Below are 11,472 nucleotides of genomic sequence, written 5' to 3'. Positions count from 1 at the left end.
TACATACCACTTCTCTTTAACATAGTACTGAAGACCCAGCCATAGCAATCAGAAGAAAAAGTAAAATTATGTTTGTTCACAGATGCTATGACTTATATCTAGAAAACTCTAAAGATTCTACAAAAGAACTAAGAAATAAATTCAGCAAAGTGGCAGGATACAAAATAAACATGCAGAAATCAGTTGCATTCTATACCCTAACAATGAACAATCTAAATTTCAATAAAATTAAAAAACAATTTCATTTACAGCAGCATCAAAAACCATAAAATACTCTAGGAAGCGAAAAACCTATACAATGAAAAATACAAATCATTACTGAAAGAAATTAAAAACACAAACAAATGAAAAGACATCGCATGTTCATTGATTCTGGAAGACTTAATGTTGTTAAAATGTCCATATCTATCCAAAGCCATTTACAGATACAACACAAACCCTATCAAAAATCCCAATGGCAGTTTTTGCAGAAATAGAAAAATTCATCTTAAAAGTCATATGGAACTACAAAGGATCCTTAACAACCCAAATAATCTTTAGAAATAAAAAATTTTAGAGGCTTCACACTTCCCAATCTCAAAACAACTTACAAAGTTACAGTAATTAAAAACTTACGGTATTGAAATAAAGACATACATATAAACCAATGTAATAGAATAGAGAGACCAGAAATAATCCTGTCAACTGATCTTCCACACTGTACCAAAAGAACAGTGGAGAAGAGATAAATAAAAATAAATAACAACAAATAACTAGGAAAACTGGGTATCCACATGAAAAAGAATGCAAGTTTATCCTTATCCTACACTATACACAAAAGCTGATTCATCATGGATTAAATACTTAAATGTAACACTTGAAATATGGGGGAAAGGGTTTCTTGATTTTGACATTGGCAGTGATTTGTTATATGTACAGTAAAAGAGCAGGCAAAAAAAGCAAAAATAGATTAAGTGGGATTATATAAAACTAAAAAGCTTCTGCATAGCAAAGGAAACAATCAAGAGGGTGAAAAGTCTACCTAGGGAGTGGGAGAAGATAACTGATAAGTGACTAATCAAAATATGTAAGGAATTCCTATAACATAACAGCACGCCCCCTTAAATAACCTGATTTAAAAATGGGTAAAGGATTTGAATAAACATTTCTCTATGGACAGGACACACATGGCTAACAAGGATATGAAAAGATGCTCAACATCACTAACTACTAGGAAAATGTAAATCAAAGCTGTAATGAGGTATTATCTCATGCCAGTTAGAATGGCTATTCTTCTTCTTTTGCTCTTGAGGGCAGCACCTGTGGCATATGGAAGTTTCCAGGCTAGGGGTTGATTGAAGCTGTAGCTGCTGGCCTTACACCACAGCCACAGCAACATTAAATCCAAGCCATGTCTGCAACCCACACCACAGCTCAAGGCAACACTGGATACTTAACCCACTGAACAAGACCAGGGATTGAACCTGCATCTTCATGGACACTAGTCAGATTCATTTCTGCTGAGCCACAATGGGAACTCCTAATACATATTTTTTTAAACCCATCCTTCTAAAACTTTTCCAAAAGATTTAAAAAGGAACACTCCCAAAGACATTCTATTAAGCTACCATCACCCTAATTCCAAAACCAAAGATACTACCAAAAAAGAAAATTACAGGCCAATATCTCTGATGAACATAGACATAAAAATTCTCAAAAAATTTTAGTCAACTGAAAAAAGATTATATACTATGACCAAGCGGGATTCATTCATTCACAAGGATGGTTCAACATATGCAAATCAATCAATATATTACACCATATTAACAAAAGAGAAGTCAAAAACCACATGATCATTTCAATAGATTCAGAAAAAACATCTGACGAGAACCAGCATCCATTCATGATAAAAACCCTTACCAAGTCAGTATAGAGGGAAAATATTTTAACATAATAAAAGCCAACAGTCACTATAATACTCAATGGAGAAAAGCTGAAAGTCTTACCTCCAAAATCTGGAACAAGACAAGGATGCCCACTCTCACCACTTTTATTCAAATAGTAACTGGAAGTCCCAGCCACAGCAATCAGACAAAAGAAATAAAAGGTATCCAAATTGGAAGAGAAGAGGTAAAATTGTCACTGTATGTAGATGACATGATACTATACACAGAAAACCCTAAGGACTCCAAACAAAAACAACTCCAACTGATCAACAAATTTAGCAAATTTGCAGGATACAAGATTAACATTCAGAAATCGGTTGCATTTCTGTATACTAACAATGAAATATTAGTAAGGAAATATAAAAAAATACCTTTTAAAATTATACCCCCAAAATTAAATACTTAGAAATAAACCTGACCAAGGAGGTTTATGCTTACATGCTGAGAACTATAAAACATTAATCAAGGAAATCAAAGAGGATTCAAAGAAATGGAAAGATATTCCATGTTCCTGGATTAAAAGAATTAATATCATTAAAATGGCTATACTGCCCAAAGCAATCTACAGATTTAATGCAATCCCTATCAAATTACCCCTGACCTTTTCACATAACTACAACAAACAATCCAAAAATTTATATGGAAGCATAAAAGGCCCAGAATTGCCAAAGCAATGCTGAGGAACAAAAAACAAGCAGGAGGCATAACTCTCCCTGACTTCAGGCAATATTACAATGCCGCAGTAATCAAGACAGTGTGGTACTGGTACCTAAAGAGACAGACAGACAATTGGAACAGATACAGAGCCCAGAAATAAACCCAGGCACCTATGGTCAATTAATCTTCTACAAAGGAGGCAAAAATATAAAATGGGAAAAAGATAGTCTCTTTATCAATTGGTGCTGGGAAAACTGGACAGCTGCATGTAAATCACTGAAACTACAACACACCCTCATGTCATGCACAAAAATAAACTCAAAATACTTAAAGACTTAAACATTAAGAGAAGACACCATAAAACTAGAAGAGAACAAAGGCAAAACATTCCCTGACATCAACTGTACAAATGTTTTCTTAGATCAGTCTCCCAATGCAATAGAAATAAAAAGAAACCAGTGGGATGTAATCAAACTTACAGCCTTTTGCATAGTCAAGAAAAACATTTAAAAAAAAAAAAAGAAGAAAACCTACAGAATGGGAGAAAATAGTTGCAAACGATGCAACCAACAAGGGCTTAAACGCTAAAATATACAAACAACTCATAAACTCAACAGCAAAAAAACCAAATAACCCAGCTGAAAAATGGGCAGAAGGGGGTTCCCACTGTAGCTCAGCAGAAATGAACCTGACTAGTCTCCATGAGGATGCGGGTTCAATCCGTGGCCTCGCTTAGTGGGTTAAGAATCTGGCATTGCCATGAGTCGTGGTGTAGGTTGCAGGCACGGCTTGGATCTGATATTGGCTGTGGTGTAGGCTGGCAGCTGCAGCTCTGATTCAACCCCTAGCCTAGGAACCTCCCTATACTGTGGGTTGGGCCCTAAAAAGCAAAAGCAAAAGCAAAAAAAAGAAAAGAAAGAAAGAAAGAAGAAAATGGGCAGAAGACCTAAATAAACATTTCTCCAAAGAAGACATGAAAGATAGCCAACAGGCACATGAAAAATGCTCAATATCACTAATTATTAGAGAAATGCAAATCAAAACCTCACACTGGTTAGAATGGCCATCATTAACAAGTCTACAAATACCAAATGCTGGAGAAGGTGTGGAGAAGAGGGAACCCTCCTATACTGTTGGTGAGAATATAAATTGGTACACCCACTATGGAAAACAGTACAGAGGTTCCTCATAAAATTAAATATGTAACTACCATACGATCCAGCAGGTCCACTCCTGGGAATATATCCAGACAAACTGTTCATTCGAAAAAGATACATGCACCCCCATGTTCACTGTAGTGCTATTCACAATAGCCAAGATATGGAACCAATCTAAATTGACAGATGAATGGATTAAGAAGATGTGGTATATATGTACAACGGAATACTACTCAGCCATAAAAAGAACAAAACATCATTTATAGCAACATGGGTGGAATTAGAGATTCTCATATTAAGTGAAGTAAGTCAGAAAGAGAAGGACAAATACCATATGATATCACCTACATCTGGAATCTAAAATACAGCACTAATGAACCTATCTACAGAACAGAAATAGAACCACAGACATGGAGAACAGACTTGCGGTTGCCAAAGGGGAGGGAATTTGGGGTTATTAGATACAAACTATTACATTTAGAATGGATAAGCAATAGGGTCCTGCTGGACAGCACAGGGAACTATATCCAATCACCTGCAATAGAACATGATAGAAGATAATATGAGAAAAAGAATGTATGTATATACATACATATACATATATATGTGCATGACTGTGTCACTTTGCTGTACTGCAGAAACTGACAGAACATTGTAAATCAACTATAGTAAAAAAATCAAATCAAATCAAAACCCTGAAATAAGAAGTGTTGAAATGCATGTGGAGAAACAGGAAATCCTGTGCATTGCTGGTGGAAATTTAAAATGACTCAGTCAATATGGTAAAGCATTTAGAGGTTCTTCAAAAAATTTAAAGTAGAACTACCACATGATCTAGCAATTCCACTTCTGGGTTATTCTTTTCCATGGGAATTGAAATCCAGATCTCCAAGAGCTATCTGCATGCCCATGTTCACTGCAGCATTATTCACAATTACCAAGAGGTGGAAACAACATAAATGTTCCATGGATAAAGAAAATGAAGTAAGCAATGGAATATTATTAAGCCAAGAAAAAAGAAAACCCTGTCATATGCTACAGCATGGATGAACCTTGAGGACATCATGTTAAATGAAATCAGCCAGTCACAGAAGGACAAGTACTGCTTGATGCTGCTTACATAAAGTATCTAAGAGAGTGAAACTCAAAGAAAAGGAAAGTAGAATGGTGGTGCTAGGGGCTGAGGAGAGGGGGAAACGGGAGAACTATTATTGATTGGTTTTTCTTGTCATACAAGATGGAAGACTTCTAGCAATCTACTATAAAACACTGAGCTTATAGAGTTAATAACACTGTAGCATGCACTTAAAATTTTACTGAGGATTGATCTCATGTTATGTGTTTTTTTAATCACAAATTAAAAAGTCACCACTGAGGGCAGTGTTGTTACCGCCTGGCCTCCTATCAGCCCTCCAAGCTTCCCTTCTCAATGGGAACTGGAATTCTTCTGGGTCCTGGGAGGTGTTGTTCTTCGTTCCGGTCAAGACATAACTCTCCCATCTCCACCTACACTTCAAAGGTCAGAACATATAAACTTGATCTCAAATCTATAAACTCATTTCCAGATTTGAGGATTGGAAAGAAGGATCCTGACAGGAAATGATCTGGTCAAACCCTTACCCAGGTAACTGGAATACATTTGCAGTGCTCAGTACCAATGCTTCAGGACTTGAATAAAAATGTATTTTTGGATATAGGTAGAATATAAATAAACAACTAAGTGAAGATATGTTGTTAAATAACTAAATAAATGAGGGGCTATAACTAACCTATACTATAAATATCCACTGAAATAAGTGCTATCAATCTATACCTGCATAGACCATATGAAGTCTAATATAATAACTTGTTTTCAAAAATTCTAAATGAACATAATTAGAACACAGCTCATCCATTCCCTATGATTACACACACACACACACAACCATTTATATTTATAAAATGTTATATAAAATGTCCAAAACAATATTTTCACCAAGAACAAAAAAAACTTAAAAAAGATTTGAGACATCAATTAATCATTTGATATGGCTTCTTTATAAAAATTATGTATTTTCTGGGAAACCTGTCTAATTATCACTTCATAAAGTTTTGCAGGCTTCATTTATACACGTTTACCTTTTGCAAGTAAAGGACTGTTCCCTTTAGCACAGCATAAAAGGTTTTCCATCCTCGTTTTCCTCTTGGAGCTAGAAAAGGGAAAAAAAAAAAAAGAAATTGTTTATTTGACAGAAGTTTGCAATTTGGAAAGAGAACCCAAAAGGTTAACGTGGTGATTGTGCTTCAATGTTCCTGGTTTATAAACTACCAAAACTAGGAACAATGAAGAGTAAAATTTTCTTGAGCTCTACTATGTAACAGGCTCTAATATCTCATTTAATCCTCACAATAATCCTGTGAGGTGGGTACCATTACTCATGCCTTTTTATAAAACTGAAGCACAGAGAAGGAATCCGCTCAAGGTCCCATAACCAGGAGGAGGGAAGCAGGCAGGTGACTCAGGAAGCATGGCTCTGCCATTTGCACTCTGAGAGATGCTAAAGGCTGGAAAGAGCAAAAGAGGCACATTGGAAATATACACTAATCCAAGGGCTCATGTACTAGAAGCTTTAAGGTCAAAGTTTCTAAGAGTCATACGAAAAAATCTTGGAATATAAAAGGGACTCCTCTTGGCCTTTCACCCACAAATTCACCAGACTGTCACTTTTTACTACTCCTACAGTAACCTGGTAACCTTGCTGCAGATCCTGCCAAACGGTAACATCATTTTTTGTCTAAATGTCTCTTTCAGCAGACCATGAGTGATCTGAGTACAGGTCACCTTCATCTCAAGAATGCAGTACAAGGCAGACATCAGGCACCTTCATACATATTCTCCAAACAAATTTTCTTTCAGACGTCCTTATATTTCTTTTATTTATGTTCTTCTGCAGTATAAAGCAGAATCTCTCCATCGACTTATATAAACTTTTACAAATTGTCCTAAAGCAAAACCACAGATGAGCAAAAGAGTTTATTATTTATTCTTAAACTTAATAAAATCAAAATCTCAAACCAGAAAATGTTGTTACTTGAATGCCATTTATGGAAACATGTCTATCCAAATATGTAGGAAGGGCCACTTATATCAACTATTTGGCTGCCTCTAGGCTGTCTTTAACTTGGGCACCTGATTAAATTAGTAGGTGGCTTATTCTCAAGCAAACCCTTTAAAACTCCTTTGGCCGAAGAATCCTTAGGCTGGGAAACAAGGTGAATAGCCACTGACAGGACACAGGTGCTCCTGCCAATAACACACTGAGATATCCACCTGGCAAAAAAACGGACTCAAAACATCCGCTCTGCGGGTTTCCAGGGGAAATTTAAAAAATCATCCCATCTGTTTCCACCATGTAAGGTTTAAAAGTGTGTACTCAAAAATAACTGATCAAAAAAAGTACACCATTATCTTTTTCATAAAGAAAAAAAGTGGCTATCATAAAGAAAGCCATAGATCATTCTCTATATGTCCATATGAAATAAATGTGGCTTGTGTTGTCATTAGACATCAAATTCTGACTGGGTGCAGGAGAGAACGTACACACAGAAGCACCTTGGCTTGCAGGAGCTGCAACTGTGGGACAGGGGCGAGATGGGGTGGTGCCTGACTCAGAGGTCCCCTCTCATCCATAACTCCTGACCAGCCCCCAACCTCTTAGGACTTCAGCTGCTCCTCTTTAAACTGTGGATAATCTACATACCTGACCAATGCTGGAAAGGAACTTAGGGAAACCCTTCTGTTTTTCTTTTCTTTTTTTTTTTTTTAGGGCTGCACCCATAGCATATGGAAGTTTCCAGGCTAGGGGTTGAATCAGAGCTGCAGCTGCCGGCCTACACCACAGCCACAGCAACTCAGGATCTGAGCCGCCTCTGGACCCACACCATAGCTCATAGCAACGCTGGATCCTTAACCCAGTGAGTGGAGCCAGGGATCCAACCCGCGCCCTCATGGATACTAGTCAGATTCGTTACTGCTGAGCCATGACAGGAACTCCCCCCTCTGTTTTCTACAGGAAGAACGCAGGTCCTAGATTTGAAGGACTTTCACCAAAGCCCTAAAACGAGTTTAGTGGCATCCTGAGACTCCTTCGTTTCAAAGAGCCATACATCTTTTTTCTGCTTCCCTAGTAGAAACCTATCTATGAATCCATGTACATGTTCACGCAAACTTCTAACACATCTTTATCATTGCACACTAAGCCGACTAGAAACAGATCCCAACTGAACTGTGATCTAAAATTACCGTAGGGGACTAAGGTGAAGTCAGCTAGCAATAACCCTGTATTCCAAGCTCTACTTCTCTAATGAACAGAAGAAGACTTAATCTGGTTTTTGGTCAATTAAAACTTGGGAGTTTAACCCAATCATTTAACTCACACCATGATGCTAAAAATAAGGTAATACTCTTACTTCAAGTTTACAGATGGGACAGTGTAGGTGTACAGAATGGAATTCAGGGAAGAAAGGGACCACTGTGCATGAAAACAGGCTGAGAAGCCTCAAGAGGCAGCCTCAACTGAAAAGCCACACACACACACACACACACACACACACACACACACACACACACACACACACACACACACACACACACACACACACACACACACAGTGTTGCTACAGCTTCTAGGGCTGGTATCCCTCACAGAGCCAACTGTGGGGTGAGTTAGACCCGCATTATTAAGTCCAGAAGACAGGAAAAGAGTTGTAACTGCAGTTACATAATGAGCATGGTGGGAGGCACGAGAGAGATTCCTGATTGGAAATCCGAAGGGTGCCAGCCTCTCTAGTTCTTTTTTCTTTCCTTTTATAAAGAATTTATTCACAAATTTCGTAATGTAGAATTCATTTGGAGGGAATACAGGAGACAGGAGCTGAGGACAGGATGAGAGAAACCAGAACAAGGAGCACCAGGAAGGAGGCTGTTAAAATCGCCCACGTGAGAGAAAAGGGCCAAAATGTGGAGAGAGGTGCGCAATGAAGATAAACGGAGAGAAAGGGGAAGGCAGAGTGTTACCTAAATTCCTGTATCACAGTGCTCGGAGCCCGGGCGAGCACTGTAAACACCGGTTTTACTTGATCCAAACAAGCTCACTGCCTCTGTTCCACGTTCATGTCTCCATTGTTCACTACAGTTGAGTTCTGAGAGCTAAAGCAAGCTACTGAGGGGCTCCTGTGTGGATGCAAAGCTTACAAGACAATTCAGTTGCGGAACCATGTTCTAAGGTACATTAAGGGGAAACTGTCCAGGTGACAATCCTTTGCAACGGTCAGCCTGCTACTGCAGGGAGGTGAACATCTGGGGCAGGGAAGGAAAAGATGGGACAGGAGCGGAATGCACATCACGTGTGCTCTCTGATCTCAGGGGGGCCTTCAGAGGCGTCCCTACAGAGGCCTCACAGCTCAGAACTCAGGCAGGATTCAGTCCCCGCTGCCCTCTCAGATGCCGCTCGCCAGCACGCTGCCGAGAAAGGGGGCTAAGCAATAATAATTACCGCAGTGGAAACAGCAGCAGCTAACAATTATTGAGCACACTGTTCCAAAACTTGCATGTATTATCTAAAGCCCACAACTCCGTGAGGGGCCACTCCTATATTCTTCATGTTAGAGACTCTGAGACCATGTCATCGTGGACTCTGAGACTCCACTAACTTGCAGCACTTGGTTCCCCATCGTACTGACCACTTCACTCTGGTTTGTGTGCAGGGAAAAGACCAGTCAAACCAGACTCAGCAAAGCCTTGGTTAACTCTGAGATACAGGGGTGATTTTCAAATTAAAATAAGAGACAAACAAAAATTAACAGGCCTCTGTGCTGCTTCTACACACACACACACACACACACACAAACACATTTCTGCAAAGGGAAAATTGCCAATTGATCTAAATATGACTGATAGCGAAATATCATTAAATCTTCAATATTATAAACCAGTTCTTATTAATTTTCTGACCTCATCTTTATTATACATTTGAAGACATCTTCTTGGAAATATAAAAGTACAATAAACAGTGTTCCGGCTTCCGTTATTACCACTGATCTTTAAAAAATAGCTAAATGCATTTAACTTGTTTGTAGAAATGTGGTATGTGTGTGTGTGTGTGTGTGTGTGTATAAGTAACACAGGATAATCACAGAGGCCTGATGACTTTGTTGCTTGTTTTAACCTACCACGGACAGGAAATAGCCCGCAGCTGGCAGCCAGGATGACGTGAGGAAGTGCACCCGGGTGTGTGGGCTGTTTGCCAAAGCGTCCCTTGATAGGTCCAGTTCCATGCTGAATCTGCCCTTAAATAATATGAACATCGCCTCTATATCTCAGAGTTAACTGAGTCATTCCTTCCTTCCTTCTTTCAGAAAAAGGAAGGTATAAAGTGTTTCTGAAAATAAAATATTCAGTAAAGAGTAATGCTGGATACATGCCAGAAAGTTATATATACGTATATGTATATATACATATATTTGTCTTTTTAGGGCTACACCCACAGCATATGGAAGTTCCCAGGCTAGGGGCTAAATCAGAGCTGCAGCCACCAGTCGGAGCTGCAGCCACCGGCCACAGCCACAGCCACAGAAATGCCAGATCTGAGCCATGTCTGTGACCTACACCACAGCTCACGGCAATGCTGGAGCTTTAACCCACTGAGTGAGACCCAGGATCGAACCCCTGTCTTCATAGATGCTAGTCAGGTTAGTTAACCACTCAGCCATGAGAGAAATTCTAAAATATTTTTTTAACCCACCAAACTGTATAAGCTTCATGGAAAGGTATTTATTTGCATGTTATGTTCTTCAATTTTAATTTCTCCTGAACCAAACTGGGAACAGATTGTGTTTGAGATCTTACTGTTCCAATTTTTCTATTTTCATCAAAATCTCATCCTGTTTTTGACCACTCCTCATTCTGGGTTCCTTGATCATCTACTTTTTCCTTTTCTTCAAGTTTAATATCAGAAAGACTTAATAAGCACACAAAGACAGTACAGCTAGTGCCTATTTTTTTCTCTTAATATACTAACCTTTCCTGTCTCTTGGTTTGAAAAATATTCTTCCACTGTCCCAGGAAAATGACACAAGTATCATTTTTCCCCCAAAGGGTAGAGAAGGTCAGTACACTAATGAGAAAGAATTCTTGAGTCATAGCCTAAAGGCTAACAATGCAGCCCCTGCCAGGCTAGGAAACAAGGGAAATGTGAGGATGTGATAGTTCCATGTAATAAAACAGCTTCAATTTCCTTATCTTAATGGGGAAAGACATTTAAAATACAATGAAATACCAACGAGGGCATTCCAAAATAAATCCAATACCTTGCTGAACTTGGAAACAAAGATGTGCTCAGCAAAAGCCCTTCTACTCTAGCACAACTGGGACACAACTGCACGAGCTCTACAAAAGGCACAAGACATCATCTCACGTTTATTTCCCTAGTGATGGTATCTGAAACCTGGGCAAAATTCTCAAAGCATCTCTCTTACAGGATGAAGAGATCTGCTACCTTGGTAGGAAGCAAGTTCTTAAGTCCCACATCACTGAGGCAGTTGAAGGTACACCCCAGGAGGAAGAGTTTGCTTTCTGTGACTGGTGTGCAGAAAATTTAGATAAATTCATGGACAGTGCTACAAATCATTATGAGAAAGGTTAATCCTTGATTTTTATCCCTAACTTCCTTTGATAAAATATCCTTACGCATCAC

The 11,472-nt window shown here is 38.8% G+C and overlaps 1 protein-coding gene across 12 annotated transcripts in view; it reads right to left on the bottom strand.

Moving 5' to 3' along the window:
• Window positions 1-11,472, bottom strand: part of PSD3 (pleckstrin and Sec7 domain containing 3) — a 626,723-nt gene that overhangs the window by 61,767 nt on the left and 553,484 nt on the right. For all 12 annotated transcript variants that reach the window (XM_085004345.1, XM_021077991.2, XM_085004352.1 and 9 more), the window contains one exon: window positions 5,858-5,928. In XM_085004345.1, the coding sequence (XP_084860471.1) occupies window positions 5,858-5,928 (71 nt within the window). The remainder of the gene's footprint in view (window positions 1-5,857; window positions 5,929-11,472) is intronic.

The sequence above is a fragment of the Sus scrofa genome, chromosome 17 (assembly GCF_054392235.1).
Source record: "Sus scrofa isolate SSC_HxYL_T2T_F1_AM1 chromosome 17, Sscrofa_HxYL_maternal_Yorkshire_Landrace_v2.0, whole genome shotgun sequence".
Lineage (NCBI taxonomy): Eukaryota > Metazoa > Chordata > Mammalia > Artiodactyla > Suidae > Sus > Sus scrofa.
The sequence above is the reverse complement of the archived record's forward strand: the minus strand, read 5'-3'. Positions and strand labels throughout refer to the sequence as shown.